This window comes from Ascidiella aspersa, chromosome 2 (genome assembly GCF_963924565.1).
Source record: "Ascidiella aspersa chromosome 2, kaAscAspe10.2, whole genome shotgun sequence".
Classification (NCBI taxonomy): Eukaryota; Metazoa; Chordata; class Ascidiacea; order Phlebobranchia; family Ascidiidae; genus Ascidiella; species Ascidiella aspersa.
In genome coordinates this window covers 21,658,432-21,683,680 of record NC_139448.1, presented here as the reverse complement: position 1 = coordinate 21,683,680, position 25,249 = coordinate 21,658,432, and the positions used below count along the sequence as shown (strand labels likewise).

The 25,249-nt window shown below is 34.9% G+C and overlaps 1 protein-coding gene across 2 annotated transcripts; it reads left to right on the top strand.

The window, feature by feature from the left end:
- The first annotated feature begins 1,501 nt into the window (after window positions 1-1,501).
- On the top strand, window positions 1,502-23,125 carry LOC146164311 (solute carrier family 35 member D2-like protein). Of its 2 annotated transcripts, none has more exons than XM_083383114.1 (8): window positions 1,502-1,848; window positions 13,206-13,326; window positions 20,118-20,257; window positions 20,324-20,392; window positions 21,379-21,481; window positions 22,500-22,660; window positions 22,717-22,878; window positions 22,940-23,125. In XM_083383114.1, the coding sequence occupies exons 1-8, from the start codon at window positions 1,736-1,738 to the stop codon at window positions 23,019-23,021; spliced, it is 951 nt and encodes a 316-aa protein (XP_083239240.1). In that variant the 5' UTR covers window positions 1,502-1,735; the 3' UTR covers window positions 23,022-23,125. The 2 variants fall into 2 exon arrangements, with proteins under 2 accessions (XP_083239240.1, XP_083239241.1); XM_083383115.1 differs by lacking the exon at window positions 1,502-1,848 and adding an exon at window positions 10,770-12,780.
- The last annotated feature ends 2,124 nt before the right edge of the window (window positions 23,126-25,249 follow it).

Sequence of the window (25,249 nt, the reverse complement as noted above, 5' to 3'; positions counted from 1 at the left end):
TTGCTTTCTTCTTTATACGCGTAAATTGTCAACATTTTCTTGACGAATATTAGGCTTTGAAAAAGTCGTTTCGCTGTAAATTTCTTAATCAGGTGAGTGAGAGACTAATGTTATTTCATTTAGTGTGTTCTATAGTAGCTACATAGCGATTTTTTATAAACTTTCTCAGTTCGGATAGTTTTCAAAATCGCTCTTGCTTTCTTCTCTATACGCGTAAATTGTCAACATTTTCTTGACGAATATTAGGCTTCGAAAAAGTCATTTCGCTGTAAATTTCTTAATCAGGTGAGTGAGAGACCAATGTTATTTGATTTATTGTGTTTTATAGTAGCCTCATAGCGATTTTTGTAAACTTTCTCAGTTCGGATAGTTTTCAAAATCGCCCTTGATTTCTTGGCTACGCGTAAAATGTCAACATTTTTTTGACGAATATTAGGCTTAGAAAAAGTTGTTTCGCTGTTAATTTCTTAATCAGGTGAGTGAGAGACCAATGTTATTTTATTTAGTGTGTTCTATAGTAGCTACATAGCGATTTTTATAAACTTTCTCAGTTCGGATAATTTTCAAAATCGCTCTTGCTTTCTTCTCTATACGCGTAAATTTTCAACATTTTCTTGACGAATATTAGGCTTCGAAAAAGTCATTTCGCTGTAAATTTCTTAATCAGGTGAGTGAGAGACCAATGTTATTTTATTTAGTGTGTTCTATAGTAGCTACATAGCGATTTTTATAAACTTTCTCAGTTCGGATAGTTTTCAAAATCGCTCTTGCTTTCTTCTCTATACGCGTAAATTGTCAACATTTTCTTGACGAATGTTAGGCTTCGAAAAAGTCATTTCGCTGTAAATTTCTTAATCAGGTGAGTGAGAGACTAATGTTATTTTATTTAGTATGTTATATAGTAGCCTCATAGCGATTTTTATAAACTTTCTCAGGTGGGATAGAGTTTTAATTCGGTCTTGATTATCCAGTATTTCTTTAAATAATCTTTAGCTTTAAAAAATAAAATTAAGTGAATATGCACTACTTTTTACGTCATTAAATTTGTATGTTGTTGCTTATCAATGTAAATACGTTAAAGAAATGAATTGCCAGTTCTATGTAAGCGAACTACTTATTTATACTTTGTTTTATCTTTCAATTCACAATATGGTTATTATGTGGTAAACAGCGAAAAAAAATTAAAAAAAAAATCCAAAAAATTTCAAAAATTTATTTCGCCGAAATGACTATGGTGTGCACTGATTTCTGACGGATGGGGTGGACATTATGCGAACGCCCGTATATGCGACATCTCCGCCCGTATATGCGACATCTCCGCCCGTATATGCGACCTACAAGCGCCCGTATATGCGACATAAACGCCCGTATACTCGACCTCGGCTACCAACCCTGATGGCTGAAAGTGTTACTGGCCAAACTTTCCAACCATGGGGTTAGGGTGCGGGTTAGCGTTTGGGTGTGGGTGGGTCAAGTAATATTATGTTTATTATTAATAATAACTTGACTCACCCTCAACCAAACGCTAACCCTAACCCAAACAATATGTGGTGTGTTATGCGGCATTTAAAGAAAATTTTTTTTTTATTAATTTTACGTACAATAGTGAAAGAGCGCCGGAAAACCTTTCTGTTGTATGAATTTAAAAATAAATATTTATGTAAGATTTAATGCAATATTTGAACTCTTGTATTTATCATCATTTCAGTACTTGGATGTATAACAAATAGAAAGAATGGATGACAATGTTGATGTCAGCTCTTTTGTAAAAGTAGTGGCTGCTTTTTTCTATGCCATTTCATCTGTTCTTATTGTGATGGCAAATAAAATTGTTTTAACTACGTACAAGTAAGTTCACCTTTGAATAGAATATAGAGCCAATTCTGCGTTTTCAGAAATCAAGTTATAATTTAGTTATTTATCTAATGTTCAGGAAGAACAAAAAGGTACATTGGGCTGGTCCAGAAAAGTGCTCCGAAACCTTTTTCCACTTGTGGCACACCAACAAAGCTAAAACTATTCAGTGGCAAACCTATAAAATATATTACTTTATAGACGACATCAGCAAAAATATCCTAGGCAGCCAATAGTAAAAGGAGCGGTTGATTATGAAATGTGTCCTTGTCTTCTAATTTTGCTGTTTTGCAGACTTATCACCAGGGGTGTCCAACATGGCATTTTCGGAATCAGTGCCGAAATTCCTTCAAAAATCACCTACTCACATTTTTGTTTAAATTTTGCTGTTGACCAGTGTTATTTATCGAAACAACTGCCAAAACTAGTTACACCAGTGGTTCACAAACTTTTTTGTCATGAAGCCCTTGTAAAAGTATAATGATTTTGCGACGCACCGACAGACGAGAATTTCAATAATTCTATTTATTTTTGGGGTATACGATATAAACAAAATGTAATTGCATAATAAGAAAACAAGATATTCAGATAATATTTTAGGTGTGACGTCTGGTCTTGCATGGGAGTGTGATGAGTAGGGATGTTCAAAGTAGAATCCCAAGGTATAGTAGGTTTTGAATCTAGAATAATGAAGCCAGAATACTGAATCCTTATGTAATTTATGTTGAAGAATTTTTACTGTTTATGAATATTTGGCATCTGCATAACATCAAAACAATTTTATACTTTGGCAATTTGTTTTAGGTTTGGCATTTCATTTCTGGTGGCATGTTACCATTTAAAAATATCTACCCGCTCTTTATACGCTTCCGCTTTGGCATATTGTGCCACATCTTGTCTTTCAGTATTTAGAGTTTGACTCATCACTGGTGGAATTCCCAGCTTCAGTCTCAAGAGCTGCGAGGCGGGCAATCTGGTTCACTTGAGCTGGAGGTATTTCAGTGGCTGTTGAATATTCTACTTTGAACATCCCTAGTGACGAGTAGACAGAGCCAGGGGCATAGCGTGGGGGGAAGTCTAGGAGTCTGGACACCCCCCTTGAAATCTCTGTAAACAATGATCACAAAACTAAGATTGCTGCGATGTTATATCGGCAACATGCACCTGGCGATATGAATCACGTTGATGCTTATTGCGACTGCAGACTAATCACCGCATGTTATCGTTGTTTCATTTAGCTGTTCGCCTGTTACCGATTTAAGTAATCTCAAAGAGGCCTGATAACAAAAGATATTTTATTGGTGAAACGAAGAGAATTCTCAAGAAGTAGAGAAAACAGGCGTGTAAGCTACAGCAGTGTTCGTTTTAAACAAAATTAATTTGTCCTTTTCCAATATTTTGATATGAACTGCTGTATAATATCAACCACGGAGTAGTTAATATCCTGGTGTACGTACCTGCCAGGGGTGTTCTTTTCACACCCCAAAACCCCCTAGGTCAGGGCTACCCAATTGGCGGACAGCGGTCCGAGTCGGGACCTTTTAGGTGTTCGTTGTGGACCTTGTCCGGTTGATCATTCTGGCTACATTCAATTGCTCCTTTTGTTCATAATTTTGTTGATTTATTTTTGTTTTGTTGATTCACAATTTCGTTAATTCACAATTGCGGTACAGTGGATAACTTAGATTATCTTTGTTAATGATTGTTTGTTGTCACAATCACTTCAATGTGTGGTTTTCAAATCTATATTCGCAAACTAGCGAGTGCTAGTTGTGCAGCGTCAATATAATCTCACTGCTGTAAATACTTTCATACTAATTTTTACCCAGGCTAATCTTATGATGACATCTTCAAAGAGAAGAACATTTGATATTGAAAATTGCTTATTCAGGGAAGAATGGTAACAACAGCATGTTCTCATTCTTCCCACAGGCAGCTCAAATCCACACTGCCTTATATGTGGTCAAAGTATTGCCTTGGTGAAAAGCAACAACCTAAAGCGTCATTATGAAAGCAGGCATGGTGGATTTGAAAAGATGTATAAGCAAGGAAGCGAAGAGAGAAAGAAAAAAATAAGGCTACTTGCCTTGCAGTATGAAAAGTCAAGCATGATTCTTGCCAATACCATAATAGCTCAAGAAAAAGTCATCAAAGAATGCATGATACAGACTGCAGGGTTGTTCCTAAACAAAAATTTACACTCGCCACTCGGGCGAGCGGCTATCTATCAGCACTCGCCCGGCCGAAATAACACTTGCCAAATATGTTGGCACGCCGTCTTCAAATTTCCGTCCTAGCGCGGCCATTTCTTGGGTTATCGTTATTCTGTCTTGTGTTTTTTACACGTAAACATTAGTATTTATAAACGTCTGGTCGTTTATTTCCATGCACCAGATAACCAAATTAATGACCCATAAAGCAGTTAACGCCTAAAACAATGTTTTTAGCGAACACTGACAATTTAGTAGCCACGGCCTGCCTGTTTTCCAGTTTTCTAAAAATCCTTGCGCTATTTTTTTTCGTATTCTGTTTTTCTGTGCTTGAAGGACGTTTCACCGCAGGTTGCTTCGCGCCACAAACAAAACGCCACATTTCGACTAGCACTATAGTTACTGGTTTAACAGCAAATAATGTCAAAATAATTGTAAATTTACAACTAAACGATTCATTCGAAAAACATGCACCAGAGGTTATGTGCTGCGTGACGCCCTATAGTGGGTCGTTTCAATTTTCCAAGGGGGTTCGCAATGGTTTCCACTTATACCTTAACATAATTGAGATATAAAGTATTCACAAACAGTTGTTTTTTAAGCTTTGTTTTGGTTGACCGCTCTGAACTTTAAGAGATCGCAAAAACATACTTACGTAGACTAATTGCTAATTCTCAGCTGTAGTTGCGCAAGTAGGCAATATTTTGGGTTCCTCAAAACATAAAAAAAAACACTGCTTACAAATATTATTGTAAGACATCTGCATTCAAACTTATTGTTAGCAAAAACTGCAGCAATTGCTCTTAATTTCCTAATAAAAACAATAAATAACTACAAAAAAGTAGAATTATTATCCTGGGTACATCTCAAGTCCAATAAACTTTTCCAAAGGCGTCAACGACTGGGTTAAACATTTAAAACTTAACAATGTTCAAGTTAAACGATAAACCTTGTAACTGTTTGCCACTGCAGCCATGACGTCTTTGATTGTTTGCCGGTAAACAATTTTTGGTTAAACTGGACAAAGAGTATTATTACGAGCTTCGAACGTGACTTCGATTAACCTTATTATTTGTGTAGTGTTGAAGGTATTTGCGTCTTAGTGTTTAGGGAAATAACTGGCGCTAAGTAATATTTCGCTTAGTAGTCGTGCTTAACACAAGTCGTGGTGCACCAACTAACTAAATTTCTCGCCGGAGCCACTCGCTAGTCGGGCGGTGGGTATCAATCAGCACTCGCCGGGAACAATTTGCACTTGCATTGGCGAGCGGGCGAGTGCTTAAGGCCAACCCTGGACTGCTAAGACTTTGTTTGATGGTAAGAAGAGAGACGAGATTAATGATAAATTAAACGGATCCCATCGTTCGATTCTACCAAAATGAGAAGAACTGAATTATTGGCTGAAGATCTTGTTCTGCAACTTGATGAGTGACTGAAACGCATATCTTGATTTCATTAGCCATTGATGAGTCAACAGACATGACTGACAATTCTCAACTTATGGTATTTGCGAGATATTATGATGGAAGTAAGAAATATTTATGCAGGACTTGTTTGGTGTGTCTGCTCTATCTGAAGCCTTGAAAGCATGATAGAAGCGAGAAATATTGAAATGAAGTCGATAGGGATGTTCAAAGTAGAATATCGAATCCAATTCTGCCATTTATTTCTGGTAATTGGAACCGATATAATTTAATGTTTTACCTGCGATTGTTGCGCCTAATTGCACAAACGCATACTGGTAAGTTGGCCTGTCAATGCAGCGACCAATTTATGGCGCTTGCTTTAAATGTAACCTGGTAGTGCAGTGTCAGCGCTTTTTCGGGCGACTAATTACCGCGTCTCGCGATAACGTTTGTCTAATAAGAATTAAGTGTCAATCAATCGTTATTGGGCGAGCGACTAACGTGTAATGTCTGGTGTGCAGTTCGCAATGCGTTAAGTTGCAAAAGTAATATTATGTTGTAAAACATGCTGGCCGTCCACAAAATGCGCTATAGGGTTACTCAAGTTCAACTTTAGGCCAATATTCAGCGAGGTTATGCAGTTATGCACAGCGTAATTATCCAGAATTCGTTATGTCAATAGTAACTTTGTATTCTTTGCAGTACATTATTCGACTGCATAACAGATCATGTTAGTCAAAAAAAAAGCACTAAGACCCAACAATGCTAAAAAAAACAGGACCGAATTGCTTAAGACTTTTGTGTGCAGTGTTTCATTGTACTCACTATCGGCAAAAATATAAGTTTTGACAACAACCTGGACAGTTGACATATTACAGTTTACAGAACTGCTTCAAATGACAGTTGTTAAGAATGTTAAACATATGGAAGATTTTTTTATTATCATATACGTATGTTAGCAAATTGTTTGGGCGATTTATTGCTGTGATTGTGGGCCCTGTGGGGTAGATTAAGATTAATCCCTTTCCCAAACAAAATCAAGGTTAAATAATTTAATAAAAATATACTAGGATTCACTATTGTAGATTAAAAACGTATTATTCTAGAATACCTTGGTATTCTACTTTGAATATCCTTAGAAGTCGATCATTTCACTGACCACAGACGGAGCTCCAGCAATGCTTGGTAAAGGAAGGGGACTTATTCGGTGACTACTAAAAGATAATCCTAGTTTGATATCTTTCCACTGTATTATCCACCAAGCAGTACCGTGTGCCAGTCTGGGAGAAGAATATCATGAAGTTATGGAAACTATTATGAAACTAGTAAACTTTCTCAGATCAACATCTGTATTACAGCATCGCCTTCTGAAATTTTCTTTCCGAAAACAATGCTATTTATTCAGATTTGCTGGTACACAGCAATATCAGATGGTAAGGGAAGAGTGTTGGTGAGATTTTGGTCAATAAGGGAGGAGTTAATGGTTTTTATGGAAGGTTAAAACAATAATGTGAAGGCAGATGCATTTTTGTCATTTTTAAGAGATGATACAAATATGGAAATTTTGGATTTTTGGCTGACATGATATCGCACCTCAATGAATTGCGTCTAAAACTTCTTCAAGGAGAAAAATGCAATATTTTTAATTTGATCAATGAGTCAAACCATATCAAATCAACACACCCATATGACATGACCTCCTTCCATTTTATTCAAATTTAACATGAATAAAGTAGTTGCCATTAAAGTGGGATTTACTAAATTTCAGCCTGATCGGTCGAGAAATGTTGGAGTAATGATAGAGGAAAGTTTTTGCATAATTTCCACACAATGGCGTACTTTTAGCATTGTTTTGTAAATAAGTTTTGACTGAAAAATGACAACAGCTTTTGTAATATATCAAAAGAAAGACGAGAATGTATAGCATGCTACTGATTTGGTTATAAATATTGCTTTAGACCAAAAAAAAATATTATAGGTGATTTTGTACTTGAAGTTTCAGGGGGTAATCAGATGACTCCGGACATAAAAAAAAAATATTTTTTTTTTTAGAAAAATTGTTTTAATACTTCTTTTTCATAAAACATCAACATTTTAGTGGGGTTTTGTCCAATATATTTATAAAAAATATGTTATGTATCTGTAGTAATAAAAATCTGAAAGTTGCATTTGCAAAAAAAAAAGTTATAAAGATAAAAAAAAGGTTAAAAGGAAAAAATAAAAAATTACATTATACCCTTGTTATTAAGTAATAAATAAATAAGGTATCATTTATAAGCTGTGCTGGCAGGCAGCTCAACAGCAAACTAGTGACAATAATAACTTATAATGGCTTGCAGACTTGTAAGGCCCAAACAATAACATATTATATATATAGATATATATATATACATATTTTTTTTTTAATCTGTAAAATGAACTGTGATATTGGATTATTGTTAAATGAAGATTGTGATTTAGCAAAAGAGACAATTTCTGAGTTAACAGCTGAGGAGCTTGAAATTATAAGAAGAAGGTGTAGACTCACAGACAATCTTACAACCTTGTGTGTTGTCATACAACAAAGTATTTAGAACGTTATGCATGTCATAACAAAGCTTGCTGTGACCTATTTAGCAAGCACATAAAAAATAATCAAAAATGTTAGAAAAATGTATCTTCAGTTTCTGTTTGGAACATCAATCTTTTAATCTGGTGCCAGGAAAAAAACTCTGTCATCATTATCTGTTTCTGAAGGTTTTGTTAAAGTAGAAAATCACGAAGTTCATCAATCTGTAGTGCTTAAAGTTTTTTAAAATAAAATTCCCATTGTTAAAAAAGTAGTGTACTTTGCAGATGGTGCTGCTGAACAATATAAAAACAGAAAAATTCTCCTAAATCTAATGTGTCAACAAGACTTTAATTTATATGTTAAATCACATTTTTTAGCAACTTCACATGGCAAAGGACCATGTGACGGGTTGGGTGGAACTGTTAAAAGATTGGCTGCTCGGGCAAGTCTGCCAAAAATTGAAAAAAACATTGTATATAAATCCAAAGAGAGATGCCTGATTGGGCCACATAAAATATCCGCAATATTAATTTTTCATTTGTATTGAAAAAGGAAGTAGAAGAAGAATGTACATGGTTAAGAAGAGATTTAAATTGGCTATTACAATTTGTGGAACCCAAAAGTACTACTGCTTTATTCCAGAGAAATCTTGCCAGACTTGCATCCAGGTGTCTGAATTTTTTGCATGTTTAGATTAATAAAAGGTCTGTATTTACAACAACCAATGGTGGCTTTCCTGCATTTTAGTCCTATTAAAGAAATCAGATTAAGTGATGGTTACTTTTCTACATCCAGACTTTCAGATCTTTGAAGTATCCAACAAACAATGATGAACTTGTGATTTCTCATGACAACATTTTAACTAAAGAATTTGTCTTCAGAAATGTGGAGTGGAATTTTGTTTTGTACTTGCAATTTAATTAGGTCAACTAAAGAAATGACTGAGAACGTGGCAATGTATTTTATAGATAAATTTCCATAATTCAATTAAAGCAAAGAACACCATACCCATTTTCCTGTTAGTTAGCAAACAAATATAACTCTTAACCCTGAAGAAAAAAAATTGTAAAAAAAAGTATCGTAAGTGCTCGTTTTAACAGTTACAATGTTTTTAATGTTTACCATGTAGGGTTATATCAGATACTTATGCCTCAAAGATCCTTTTTAGGCCTTTAATGCACAAATTACCTTTCAAGGGATACATTACATGTTAATCTAGCTTTTGTATATCCAAAGATATGGCTGATTTAATGCAGAAACAGCGCCATCGAGTGGAAAATATGTATTTTAAAAACCTAAATAACTTTGCAAATACATAACAGACTAGAATAAAAATTGGCACACATCTTCAAATAAAGGTCCTTAACATATATTTCAATTTTTGTTAGATTCTGAGAAGGTCATGTCACAAAAGTAACTTTTTTGTGTTGATTTGACATGGTTTGACTTCAATGCAATTAGCGCATTTCAGAAAAAAATTAACAATTTTCAAACATCATGATATTCAGAATCAACTTAACCATTTTCAGAGGCTTTTGAAGGAGTCTAAAGGGAAAAGAGATGCCAGATACGTCGCATTTATTGAAAAGTTGATTGACAACTTTGCAGTGCGATTCAGTGACTTTTCTCTTCTGTTCTTTGAAAACCCGTTTTTAATAACAAATACTGGAAACTTCTCAGCTGAAGCAAAAGAAACATATAAATGGGTAGATGTGGCCAAAATTCAACTTGAGCTAATCGAATTTCAGGAGAATGCAGCAGTGAAAGAAATATTTTGCAATTGTATGCCAGAAACGTTTTGGTCAAAGGAAGGACTCTTTAGTAATTTTCTTCTTCTGCGCCAATTGGCAGTACAAATTCTCACCTTTTTTGGATCAACATACTGCTACGAGTCTGCATTTTCAACCATAAACTTTATAAAGAACAAATTTCATGTCTGTATGACAAATGAAAACCTTCATCACTGCATCCGACTCGCTATCACTATATTAGAACCAAAATGTAAGGTAATTAGCAAGAAACAAGAAATGCCATTTCTCCCACTTGCTGGCTGTTTGAACAATAAATAACTATGTGTTTTGTTCGCGTAACATGTGTTACCATAATTATGTTCTGTATTGTGTTGCAATTTTTCTCCAGAGTGAACGGACCGCGGCAAGCTTGGAATTTCTGTGAATGAACCTTTGTTAAAAGTACTTGAGTAGCACTGCCCTAGGTGATTTGGGTTGCTGATCATGTGCCTGGGCAGAGCATTAAACTTTTAAACAAAAACACTGGGTTTAGTAATGAATTACAAAAGTAATAATCCTTATTGACTTGTACCTCGCTGCAATAACACAGGGTCCCCTTGCATTTTTTCATGAAACTTAAACCCCGAATAGTGATAAAGTCATTAGACTACAAACATTATTTTCAGGAAGATTAATCAAATTTAAACTTTTGTTGCAACTTTAGGTTTTTTATGTTTTATACATCTACAACTAGTTGGTTTATAGTATATATTTAAACAAGTGCCTGTAATATGCTGACAATGATACAGTAAAACTAACTTTTCCTGCCCAATTTATGACATACATAAGTGGATCAGAATTGAGAAATGTGATTGTTCATATTCAAAGGCACAGATTTGAAATAATGGGTTCAAATGCATACATCAGGGAATAACAATATCTAGAAGCCCTGAATAAAACAGGGCGTCGCAACCAACAGTTGGAGGCATAGAATCAAAAATAACAACAATCCAGGCATAGAATCAAAATAACAACAACCTCACTGTCGGAATAAAACGTTCGGAATAAGACCAAAATAGGAATATCCAATAGTCGTATTACAGTCTAACTCAGTACAAGTCCCAACACCGTCAGAATAAGACCTAAATGGCCAGAATCAGGCCTATACAACACTCAACCTTACCCCAAAGCCCATCCTTATGTTACTTAAACCAATCCCATTAAAACATCACTTAACCCAGGGGTTCCCAACCTTTTTTCAATCTTGTACCACTTAGACCTTCTATACTGCCATGCATACCACTTTTTGTAGAACAGTGGTTCTTAACCTTTTTTCTACCACACCCATCTTTGGTAATTGTCCTGTACCTTGTGGCCCCCTTAAATATTAAACAATAAAAATAAATAAATTTTGGTATTTTAACGTCCAGCAAAAGCGAACCTTAGACGCAAAGCCAACACATGCTTTGTCCACACTTCTGCCAGGCACCAGCTGCCTAACCGCTCATTGTGCAATCATTAACTTCAGGAGAAAAACGAAAGCAAGACCTAAAATAAATGTGATTGATTTTAAGCACTCCTGTCGCCACCTGCAATACTAAACGAAGATCTTTTTTCCTGGGTGTTATTCGATTAATGCGACATCTGCGCCAAGCTGTGTGCCAAGTCAGCTAAAATACAAGCACGTCTTACATCAGGGGTCAGCAACCTTTTTTCTAGTTGAGGGCCAAAACCAAAATCAGAAAGGTATTTGCAGGCCGCACAAAGTGATATTGAAATGTTCTATTTTGCATCTATTTTGCACCTGAAACATGTTTAATTGCAAGAAGGCAGGAAAAGTGTTAGCGCAATTGTTAATCTAGTTCAGTGTTTGTTAACCTTTTTAAGTCATGGCACCCCTGGTGAGCGCAATTTGTTTGGTATAACGGCATTTCGTTTAAATTTCTTGCAAGTTTTTATTCCAATTGCCAAAAATAAAACCTAAAAAGTATGTTAAACAATATATTTCCAATATTTTGAATCCATTTTCTGTTTGTCTGCGGCGCACTTGGCATCCTTCCATGGCGCAACGGTAAAGTGCTGATCTAGTCAGCATCAAAACGTAAACAAACTGGATGTAGAAAGATCATTTTTTCGCACTTACATATATAGTAACATAGCCCCAAATAATTTGTAAAGGACTTGTGTTTAGTTTGTCAAAGAGGCGACAGGCCGCTCTGGCCACCTTACTCAACGTTTTCAGAGAGAAAAATGCGGTGACCGCTTGATTTATTGTTGTTGTTTGTCGAACACACACTTGCTGATCACCCAACCAGAACAAATAACGAAATGCGAAAGAGAAAAAATATCCTGCGTTTACGGTCGACCAAACAAAAAATGGCGTTTTGATTTTGGTTTCGCATTAGCTTAAGATGAGTGACCCAATTACAATAAAAAACACATAGCTTCGGACCATGAGTTAAACCCTGACAAAAACGAACTAAAAGCGATAACGTCACTTACAAAAAGGGTGGGACCCCCTGGATACGTCACTCAGAGGGAGAGTCGTATTTATTTTACTTGAAATATTGAGTGCGAGAGAGACAAATTTGTGTCATGTAGATGGCGTTTCAAAGCTTATGATTGGAATTTCTTATTGCGTGATCGATTGTCACAGCGTATTTAACATTTAGAAATTGTCATGTCACACAATTTTGTCTATTTCAGGCTCAGCAAAAGGCTCAATGCATATTTTACCACATATATAAGCTTTGTCTTATATTTGTGGGTGCGAATGAACACTTTCATACATGGTACTATACCACGCTGTAACTCAGGAAAGTTTTGCACACATTTGAATACCGTAAACTGTGCTACTGGCAGCGTATCTGTATTATAATTTTCTTAGCATAAAATTTTTGCACTAATTGCACGTGTAACTTGGATAAATTCAAGGGCGTACTGACGACCTGCCAGAAATCCAGGCTCTCTGAAAACGCTCTGCACACCCACGTTTGGTGCCTATGTCTATGGTCTAATACTCACAACAAGTAAATGACTCCTATATAGCTATTTGTAAAATAAACTACTATCAAATGTTAAATACAAATTATGCTGTTTCACTACAGTCAGATTTAACTAGTCTGTTGACCACATTTTTTGCTTGAAGTAGATCTTTATGGACCAGATTGGGCAAATTTTTCTTCAAACATTGCTTTAGTAAACTGAACCGAACTGATTTTTTGAAGATATCAATGAACCTAACCAGAACTCAGCCCAATATTACTCATAATATGTCTTACAGGGCTAACAGTGACCGCAAATGATTGCAAAACACATATGTATATTGTAATAAAAAAATAGTTTCCCCAATGTGTAACATTTTAAACTAGTGCTCCGCATCCGGTGTGACAGGTGTAATTTTAAACCAAAGTTTAAAACAATATACTATAAAAACTATTTTTTCATTCTACAGGTTTCCTTCTGCACAGTTTCTCGGAATAGGTCAAATGATTTCTGCAGTTCTTATAATGCAAGTGCTTCAACTTATTGGTTTTATTTCGTTTCCTGGCTTAAGTGGTTCTTTGCCTAAAAAGGTTAGGTATTTATTTAATTAAAATTAAAGGAAATGTCTTATACTGTTATACTTAAGGTTTTGAAGATTTATTAAAATAATTCAGATATTAATATGTTGTTAATTATCATGTTTATACTGCTGAATCTGATTTGCAAATTTTTTTAGCTACACTATATATGTCAATAGGAATAGTTTTATATTTTATTTTATTTAATGGTCAGTCTGGATGTTTGTGTGTTGCAAAAAAGCAACAGAAGAAGGTTGGAATGAGCACCACCGATCGACTTTGCTTGCTCAAACAAAGATAAAGGTTTATCCCACAAATTGTAGAAGGCAATTTTGTGGCGAATTTCCTCAGTAGTTTGTATGCTGTGCTTTGCCAAGTGTAACATGCCATACTTAAAACTTGCAAATTTTAATTCAAAAAGACCAAGAATGTAATTTGATTTTTAGGAGTCATGCAGACAATGGCTGTATTTTGTACAATACCAGTTGATTAAATGCCACTTCCACACAGGCTGTATTTTTATAAGTTGATTCTCTTATTTTGGAAAGCATTTAGTTTACATAAATGACTAGCGGACCCCTTCCCCCCTTTCCTTAGTGATATTATCGTTTTTGTCAGGGTTTTACTCACTGTCTAAGCTGCAATGTTTTTAATGTAATTAGGTCACGCTTCTTAAACTAATGCAAAACCAAAATCAACGCAAAACAACGTTTTGTTTTGGTCAACTGTAAATATATTTTTCTCTTTCGCCTTTAATTAATCCTTCAGGTTGGTTGAATCCCAAGGGTGTATTCAACAATTGACAACGCTAAGTCAAGCCTTTTTACTGTATTTATCATTACAATTGTTTTGTTAGGCACAGCTAATGCTCCTCGCTATTCATGCTAATATCTGATATTTGTGTAACAACAGCATTTTTTAACTGAAGCAGATTTTCTTAAGAGGTGGTTCCGGTTCGACTCTCTGATATATTGCTAGATATTACTGTCGCTATGTATGTGTAGAGAGCTTCAAATCCTAACATCAAAAAAAAAAAACCTAACATCACACTATTTTATAGTGAAAAAATAGGACCCGCTTATAATTTTGAACCAATAAACCCAATTAACATAATAAACATAAATTACTTAAATCAGGGTTGCTTTCAAATATTATTAATTTGACTTAGGTTTGTGGTTTAGTATAAACGTTGCCTGTTCTATAGTTTCCTTAACTTGTTTCTGCAAGCAAAAACATATATAGGCTGAAAATTTTAAGCCTTAACTATGTCTTAGATGCGAAAGGGGTAGTTGCCAGGGCTTAATTTTCTTATATGTTAGTTTGGTAAAGTCTATGCAAAATTAATTTTAGAATCGTTTGGCAATCAAAATATTTTAGTTATTTATTTATTTTTATTTTTGCCGCTTCAAAACAAAAATTCCATTTCCAGAGACAGTGACAAACTGGCACTTGACGCCTGAAAGCTTTACCTTCGAGAAATGTCTAGGCTGATTTAACTTATGATTCTTATGTAGCTTATTCAATAATTGTATTAAAGCTGGTGTTTTTCCTGATTGTCTAAAAAAGGCAAAAGTGATACCCATATTTAAAGGTGGTGACACCACATTACTAACCAATTATCGCCCAATTTCACTTTTGCCCATCATAGCCAAAGTTTTTGAACGGCTTTTGCATGGAATAATTCAGGAATATCTTGAGAAATTTCAAATTATCAATAAATTTCAATATGGATTTAGAGCTAAACATTCTACCAATTTGGCATTAGCTGAAATTTGTGATCAACTTCGGGCAATGAATAATGCAAAGTTAAACACTTGTGCAATCTTCCTCGACCTTGCTAAAGCTTTTGATTCTGTGAATCATGACATATTGCTGAATAAGCTACATTTTTATGGATTCCGTGATCATATAAATGATTTTTTTAAAAGTTACTTGTCGAATCGACGTCAGTATACTGTTGTCAACCAAAAGGAATCATCATGGGGAAACTTGTCATGTGGCGTTGCACAAGGTTCCATTCTTGGGCCCTTGTTGTTTTTATTGTATATAAATGATTTACCCAATGCCTCGAACTTAAACACGAGGCTCTTTGCTGACGATACTTGCCTTTGGATGTCTAATAAATCACTTCAATTGTTAGAATTGCAGGTAAACCAAGAAGTTATTAAAATTGAAATGTGGTTACAGGCAAACAAGTTATCCTTAAATTATTCTAAAACAAAATACCTCATTTTTAACTCCAAGGTAAGTAGCCAATATTCAAATTTCAAATTGCGAATGGGTACTTTCACCATTGACCAAACAAATTCCACAAAATATCTGGGGGTAATTGTAGACAATAGACTAAAATGGGATTGCCACATTAAGCAAATATCAGGTAAAATTGCTAGAGCTGCAGGAATTATGTTTAGGTTTAAATTATTTGCGAAGTCTCAAGTTCTTCCCACACTATATTATGCCCTGGTACATCCCCATTTACTCTATGGCATTTTATGTTGGAGATTTGCATGTGATTACGTTCTAAAACCAATTATTTCTCTTCAAAACCGTATAGTAAAGTTGATAACTGGTAGTTCATTCTTTTCATCCCCAGCTCCACTCTACATAAAAACAAATATTTTAAAAGTTAAAGACGTCCTAATTACTCAAATTGCCAAATTTGTCCACAAATATTATCAGAATGATTTGCCCAGGACATTCAACAATTATTTCAACGTAATAACTCATACTCACCAAACTAGATTTGCCACTGGTAACAACTATTGTTTACCGAAGGCAAAAAGCATGAGATCGCAACAATCACTACGGTTCAAAGGAGTTAAAACCTGGAATGAATTACCTGATGAAATTAAAACTTGTAATACGTGGAGCTTCAAACGTAAATTGAAAAAATATTACCTTGAAAAATATGCCATGAGTCCATAAATGGAAGTTTAAGAGGTGGTCAATATTTGCACGTGTTATATTGTTTGTAAACACCAGCTGATTTAATTACTCTCTCCGTTTACTGCCGGTCTACTTTTCTTGTTGTGTCCACTTTTTTTATATGATCAGACTAATCATTATTGTTGCCTGTAAGACAACTGATAAGCCGCCACTGATTTCTTGTCTTTTTTCCTGCTTATGATAGCCTTTGATTGCTTCGATTTATTGTTATGCTTCTGGACCTTGTCTCTCAAACCTCGTGTTGCCGAGTTGTTATGTTCACAACGTTCGTTGTTATTTTCATACGTATAAAACGCATGTACTGTTTTCACATTTTTATGTGCTCTATTTATATATTTGTTAAAAAGTTTTGCCTTATTTTAAGTGAATTTAATTTTACCTTTACCTTTACCGTGCAGCTGACTGGAAGGTCCATTGGACCCTTTGCTGCTCCGGCCGTATCGCGCGTGAATTTGTTTTTTGTCATAGCTTACTTGTGTATTTTAATTTAAGCGCTAGCGGAAAAATAAACATTACTTACTTACTTACTTACTTACTTAAATCTGGTGACATAGTTTACGAATGTCATATAAATGAAGCTTCTAGCATTTGCTTTCTGCGGCCCTTGTATAATTTTTATCTGTTTAGGCCTGGTGTTGATTAGGGATGCTCAAAGTAGAATATCGAATCCTTGCCCATCTGGATTCGAATCCAATTCTGCCATTTATTTCGGGTAATTGGAACCGATATAATTTAATGTTTTACTGCGGATTGTTGCGCCTAATTGCACAAACACAAGTGGTAAGTTGGCCTGTCGCCGCGGCGACCAATTTACAGTGCTTGCTTTAAATGTAACCTTGTAGTGCAATGTCAGCGTTTTTTCGGGCGACCAATTACCGCGTCTCGCGATAACGTTCGTCTAATAATTAAGTGTCAATCAAGCGTTATTGGGTGAGCGGCTAACGTGTAATGTCTGGTGCGGAGTTCGCAATTTCCCTAAATGCGTTAAGTTGCAAAACGTGCTGGCCGTCCACAAAATGCGCTATGGGATTACTTAAGGTCAACTTTAGGCCAATATTCAGGGAAGTTATGCAGTTATGCACAACGTAATTGTCAAGAATTTGTTATGTCAATAATAACTTTGTATTCTTTGCAGTACATCATTTGACTGCAAAACAGATCATGTTAGTCAAAAAAGAAGCAATAAGACTTAACAATGCTTTCAACATCAGGACCGAATTGCTTAAGACTTCTGTATGCAGTGTTGCATTTGCTCACTTTTGGCAAAAATATAAGTGTTGGACACAACCTGGACAGTTGACATATTACAGTTTACAGAACGGCTTCAGATGACAGTTGTTAGGAATGTTAAACATATGAGAGAGTTTTTTTATTATAATGTACACATGTTAGAAAATTGTTTGGGCGATTTATTGCTGTGATTGTGGGTAAAAGCAATAAGTTTTTATACGAAGAGAAACCTCTTTCTAAAAGGCAAGTCGCATGTGTGGCTTATTTCCCAAGTGACAATAAAACAAGCAGCATGGTGCAAGTGGCTTCGTCGCTTTGCGAGTTTGTGGCTTCGTCGCTTTGCGAGTTTAACAAAGCAAGTGAATATGGACTTCTGTATTGAAGTTTTTCAAGCGTTAGATGGGAGTAGATAGCTACAGCGAACTAAAACGATAAGAGCACATTATTGATTTTTGTCCCCCAAGCAAAGGCACCTAGGGGTGCAGACTCATAAACCTCTACAGAGCACCTACATACCACTCTACGTCATGTCTGAAAATTTGCAAACCAAAAAAGAATACGAGGAAAAACAAGATGTGTCCCGAAAATAAATTTTCGGCCCATATAATTTTAAAGAAGAAAGCCGAATAGAGTTAAGTTTTAAAGTTTAACTTTATGAGTACCAGATTATAAACCCTCAAAACACCTTATCTTTTTAGGCTGTACAGTTAAGCGAAACTTGTGCCTTCTTTCCGAATAATATGTTTTAAGCCACAAAGCCCATGTGCTTACACTGTTAGTACAATTTAGAATGATCTGCATAAAATAAACAGTGTTTTCATATCAATATAAACATAGCTTAGTGAAATATAGCACTTAATGTTAAACAGAAATTATGCAAAATATTTTGGTTATCTGTGGCTTTCTTTAGCCAAACATTAGTTTGTAATGTAATATTGTAAATCAACATCAATAGCTCGTTAAAGGTGTTTGTTATTTAACTGTTATGAACTGTCCTAACATAAGTTGCAGTTGTTCAAAATAAAATCTTCTAATATATGGAGTTTGCCACTAATATTTTGAGTCCCATGAGCAATATAACACCACTTGAATTTTTTATGTTTTGGTCAGTAATAAAATTTATCTTTCTACATTATCACAACCGTTTATAAAATCTCAACTATGACTAAGTGTACGGGGACCCAAGGCATTTCCTGTGATAAACCAAACTTTAGTCATTCTGGCTGTTTCACAATATAAAACATGAGTAAAGGGCAAGCTAGTGTTCCAATATGGAACATAATTGCCATTCTTGAGTATATGGTTTTGTTTAGTGAAGATAACATACACATAGTGTAAATGGCAGTGTTCCCACTAAGCATAATTTTTTTGGGCACTTAAGCACTTTTTTTCACAGAAGTGCAAGCAAAAAAAATTATAAGTTATTTTTTACAAAAATTCGACCTCCAGCCGTCTTCTAAAGCCCACATTATTACATATAATACCTTAGCTAGCCCATTTTTACTTCACCAAAGTTTTGAAAAAGTGACCAAATTACTTTTATTTGAAGGCGTCGCAAGTACTGCTACAAAATTTTATAAAAAGTTCCAAACTTTGGCAACAACTTTTATTGGCTTTGCAAGTCAGATGAATTCACATGACTCAAAGGAAGGACAAAATAGGAATCGATTTAGGTTCTGTCGCGTCGATGAAGGTCACAGATGTAGCGCGGATCACAGATGTAGCGCGGACTAAAAAAAAGCGTATCCCATTTGGGCACCTGCGTATGCGGTAAAAACTTAGAGGAAACACTTGTACACGGTTTGTGTGGGCTGAAAAAATTTCCTTAACAACCGGAGAAAAAACAAAAAAAGTTGAGTGAACCACTAAAAAATTTGAGTTTATATATAGTAAAATGTGAAAAAAACATAATAACGGGGACATGGATCCCTGGTTCATCTCTTGGGGCGGGGTTTGAGGTTAGGTAAAGTGTTGTCTATGTTTTAAGATAATCTATTCAGCCCAAAGGCACTATGAATATTATGGCATGTTGCTTGTGTGACTCATAACCTCGGCAAACAATTTCTATTAAATTGGAAGTATCATAATTTTGAGCAATTTAAATTGAAAATTTCTTCCAGTTTGAACCAAATAAATGCCATTTTTCGTGCTTTTCGCAATTAAACTGGTTTTGAGCTGCAGGTTTGCACAGTAGTTAGCTCAACACCACCTATTTATGCAGCAGTGTTAGAGTGTGTAAAAGCAGACATATGCACCTTCAGGTTGTTCTTTAGCATACCCCTTATGTATTTGTTAATGTCAACGAAAATTGTGCACTCTTGGCACAGCCCTTGGTTCACTATTTCCTTGTTTTAGACCTAAACATTGTGTTTATACATTTGTTAGGTAAACAAAACATTTACCTTTAGGGACGAGCCTTAAAAACATAGAATTTAGGCAAAAACAGCTTATTACCAGAAGGAGTGCAAAATTTCAACCGTGATGTGTAGAATTTTAAGTGTCCGTATTTTATTGAAATTTGATTGATGCACCTCAATGGATGTAAGTAAAATCATAAAACTCTCCAAATCACACACAACCTGTTTTACTGTTAGTTAGGTTATAAAATCTAAGTAAATAAATTACAGATATTTCCATTGCCCCTGTTGTATCTTGGGAACCTAATTTTTGGTTTGTGTGGAACTCAAACACTAAGTTTGCCAATGTTCACAGTTTTACGAAGATTCAGCATATTAATGACAATGCTACTGGAGATTTATATTTTTAAGTAAGAAAGTGTTTCTTATTAAGAGTTACTTAATTATTCATTATTGAACATCAATTTTTTTTACAGTAAAATCCCATCAAGAACTGTTATTTTTTCAATAATAGCTATGACTACAGGATCTGTAATTGCAGCAAGGTAAAACATTTGATTACTAAAGTTAACTCGTAGTTTTTTTTGTATTTGTATACTATGTGTAAGTAAATTCAATAAAATTTTGCAAAATGTTTGGTTTAATTTTTTGTTCTATTTCTATTTTTGCTCTATTTGAGACTCTACAAATTTTCAGCTATGATACATTTAGTGCCCGTTTTGTGTAATTATATAATTATATGCAATGGTAATTATTGCGAAATTTACTTTTTGTTTCCAACGAATAAATAATATTGGTGTGTGTTCCTAGTTAATTTTTGCTGAAACTACACAATTGTTTTGCTCACTAAACTAATATAAAGCTAGCCAACAAATAACAGTTCATTCATTGATTGACCTTCTTTTTGAATTTGGTTGATTTATTTATATTCTCTTAACAAACTTGTTTGTGTAACACCCCTCAAAGGCTACAAAAAGCCATAGAGTTTTATTGTTGTTAGATTTGGAAAACAATATTGTGTCTTTATAAAAAGACTGGCACTATTGGTGATAAACAAATAAAAATTGTTTTAGTTGGTGGTGTTTTACCATATTTCAGTTCTAAATAGTAAAATTAAAATATGTCATTTAGTATTCCCTACTGTATTCTGTTGCTTTATACAAATATAATTTATCTAACAGTTGTTTTTATGTTAAAGTAGAAATCCATCAAACAAAATACAGTGAGCACTAATGCCTGTTGTGAAACAGACTAAGAAAACAGGCAATTCTGATTTTAGCAGCACAGTGTGTAATAGAAGTATACCAGCCCAAGTAGTAAACTTATTATGACTTTCTTAGATATAAACGAGCTAGTTCTTTTACTAGTGATCTTTCCTCTTTAACTAAACATAAATTCAATATTGAAATATTTTGCATATCCTTTTTTAGTTGTAAAACAAATATATGGTTAATCAAATGCAATAAACGTTTTATTGCATATGTACTTTTTATTATTGTTAATTTTGTTTTTTGTTTTTTTTTCAATTTAGCAACGACCTGGCATTTGACCTGATTGGGTATACTTTAATTTTGGCAAATGATGTTTTCACAGCAGCCAACAATGTTTTTATTAAAAAACAACTCAATGCCAATGTAGGTATGGAATCAGCAATTTAAAGTTATAAATCAGTGTTTCATCTCTGTGAGCCACATGATTATTTTAACTGTTGTTTTAGTGGCTTTAATTAGGATTCTAAAAGTAAATCATTTCTTTTACAAATAACCTAATTTTCCATTATTCTTACCATAAATCTCAAAGGCAAATTGTACATCTAAGTGGTTATTTCGTAGGTTATCGTTATCCTGTCTTGTGGCTTCGATATAAAAGTATTTTCATTTATTTCCATGCATGGATGAACAAATTAATGATTCATAAAGCAGTTCACGCTTAAAATAGTGCATCTTGCGATACATTTTTTGGAAGGTGTTGAATGTTTATTTTCTTAAATTTTTGTATGCACTTGCACTGCATACTGTTTCAGTAATTCGGTACTTTACACCAGTCTGCTAAAAGAATTAAACTAATTGACAAGTTCTGTGAAAGTTGCCAGACGCAATAATTTGGTTTATTTTGGTAACTTCTGTTGAATTAAAATGGATAATGAGGAAATTAAGACAAACAAGGTGAAATGAAAATCATATCAAAGATGTTAGAGGCTAAATAATAAAGCTTTATGGCGTTTTTGGGTGTTGAAAGTATTATTTAGATAGTGTATGTTTCCTTGTTTCCTTCTTTCTGACGTCTGGCTCAGCAGTATATATACACTTATAATCAGTGCCTTCTCACTATGTTGAAAATAAATAAAGAGTTATTTGAAACGTTCAAAATGATACCTACGTTTGTATGGGTTTTGATATTCTTATTCCTTTTTACTACAACCTCCAACCATTATGCTCGAAAGTATTATGTTTAATAATCCGTGCAAAATGCAATTGTGTGGGTTGAATGAGATGATAAAATAAAACTAGTTTTAATGTATGTTACACCATGATATACATTATAACAATTTTCTCCTTTATATGATTTAACTACTTGCATTTAATTACCCTTTGAATATAAATTTCCAAGGAAGCTCACATAACTGTATTTTTTGTTTTTACCATGTTACAGGAATTGGGAAAGCATGGTATATTATACTACAACTGTTTGTTTATGATTATTCCTGCCAGCCTATTATGTTATTCAACGGGAGATTTTCATAAAGTGCAAAACTATGAGAATTGGGGCGACAGTAGATTTATTTGTCAATATTTGGTCTCCTGTGTAATGGGGTAGGTGTTTTTTTAGTTATTTTTTTATAGTTTATAAAATAATCAATATTTTTCAGGGTTGTTTTGATGTATTCCGTAACATTATGTACTGCATATAATTCTGCACTTACTACGACTGTAGTTGGTTGTCTAAAAAATATTTCAATAACTTACATTGGAATGGTGTTTGGTGGAGACTACATATTTTCTTGGCCTAATTTTGCAGGAATTACTTTAAGGTACACAAACTCTGTTGAACTACTTACAAGCAAAAAGTCACCACCTTTTTTTATATTACAGTGTTGTTGCCAGCCTTATCTATTCCATTGCAGTGTTTTTCAGCAGAAAAACACCAAGCACCAAACCATCAGATTCTCCCTAAAGAAAGAAACAAAGTGGTTTTAATGTCTGTTTTTTTATACATAAAAATTAATGGTAATAACTTTACTTTGTATCGCTCTCCATTCTTGAACACTGTAGATTTCAGCAAAGTCATAAACTACTTGATTAGTAATTCTAGTGTTTCTTACTGTAAATAAAGCAGTATCAAATGATTACTTTTAAAAGCCAGCGATTCCCAAAAAAGTTCAGAAGTGTAGCATCAAGAATGTTGTATGATAGCCCATTTTTTGACTGAAGGGAAGGAATCAGCTCCTGGAAGTTTCACTGTGTAATATTTTCTGTAGTAAAAAAGAATATTTAAAGCAACCTAACTTTATATTAATATTTGGTAATATTTGGCCTTAACACCTATGCGAGTTACTTTGCATGCTTGATTCGAGTCACTTTGTAAGCATGATTTTCAAAGCCGAATATGTCTAAATATTGATATTAGTAAACATGAGAATTGTTGTTTTAAAGATATTGTTTTACTAAAGTCTGTTTGCTGGATAGATTATTTATTAGGTCAGTGCACTTCATTCTTTTTCTTCGTTGTATACCTTAAAAAGGAATTATAAACTCCATATACCACACAATTGCTAAAAACTTGTTCTCGTTCAAAATCGTGCGCAAATGTCTAAAAAAATTAGAAAACCGAATTTTTTGCGTTTTTCAAAGAGTAAACGTGACCAAGTAGTCATATAAGCAAAGGAGAATTTTGGCAAACAATTTGGGAGACATTTACTCAACAGCTTTATTGTTCCAGTGACTAAGGCCATCGTTTAAGTTTGTTCCAATGTAAAAAAAAGCGCCAATAAAATTGGTTTAGGTGGGGTTATTTAAGCTAGTCCAGGGGTCGGCAACCCCTGGCACGCGTGCCAAAAATTGAACGCGCACGTTATATCAACTTAAGAAAGTGCAACCATTCGCTACTGCATCATTAACAATATTATGACATCACTAACACTAGCACCAACTGAATGGTTGTACACATTTTAGTTTTTACAGCTAGGGTTATTTCGAAACTGATAAATAACTGTAAAAAAATTGTTAGGGTGGAATAGCATATGGTGGCATATTTTCCTTGACCCCAATGAGTGTATTGTGAATATCCATCTTATTTTAGTTAGGTAAATCGGTGAAATACAGGTTGTGAAGTCTGAGCCGGACTCGCGACTAGATGAAATTGCACACTTTAGCCGGAGTCGGGGTTGCTTTTATCCGACTCCGGAGGTTGCCAGTGGAAAACCAAACATAGAAAAATGTTTGGCACGCGAGTTGTTGATATTTTGAGATTATTCATAAACTGGCACACTGCATACGAAAGTGTGGGTTTTAAGCACAATGAAAGAATATTTATTGCAAATAAACCAACGACAAACAGTACTCACAGGTTCTTACGATATACGAACAATAATTACCTCCGTATAACGTACGCGATCTGACTCCAGCTAAGTGGACAGTGGGACTGCTGCTTTTGGCATAAAACAAAACCCCTTTTATACTTAATACCAGATGGCGTTAATTATAATTCATAACAGTTCGATTCGGCGACGCATCGAAAAAAGGAAACTCGGACAATCGACGAAAACACGATCAGGCAATAAGCTGTCAATTTGATGAATTCACGGGGGGATATAAAGACAGCCTTTACGTGGCATCCCCTATAAGTAGCTAACATAAGTGAAACCAATGTCTTTAAACCGTCAAACACGTCAAATTAATCATGACCCGGCGTCAAGTCCAAGGAAGCATGTGGCCTTTTTAGGCCAGGCGGCAAAAACAACGTTCGTCGAAAGCCAAGACTTGTTGAGGGCCTTACAACCGCCAAACTCAGCGTCTAGGAAACGCATGCTACCAACTCTAGCGTCCTGAAGATACCGGGTTTCAACCTGGCCGGATTCACACTTGACAAGCACCATGGCATCGCAACCTTTATCAGGAATGATATACCTTGGTCAGCGATGGCGCAGTCTGACGACAACACAACTGTGGAGTGGCTGACAACCAAGGTACAAGACACTACCATCGTCAACATCTACAAGCCACCACCCAGCAGACTGTATCTCGATTCACTTCCAGATGTCACCGCACCAGCTCTTTACGTCGGCGACTTCAACTGCCATCATACTGACTGGGGCTACAGCGTCAGCAATGCAGACGGCGATACCCTTATCGAATGGGCTTCATCCATTGACGCCCCTCTACTTTTCGATCCGAAAGAGCAAC

Coding starts and splice junctions, on each gene's coding strand:
- LOC146164311 (XM_083383114.1), top strand. CDS start 1,736: ATGGATGACAATGTTGATGTCAGCTCTTTTGTAAAAGTAGTGGCTGCT. Junction 20,393..21,378: donor GGATCTGTAATTGCAGCAAG/GTAAAACATTTG, acceptor TTTTCAATTTAG/CAACGACCTGGCATTTGACC. Junction 22,661..22,716: donor TTGGTCTCCTGTGTAATGGG/GTAGGTGTTTTT, acceptor AATATTTTTCAG/GGTTGTTTTGATGTATTCCG.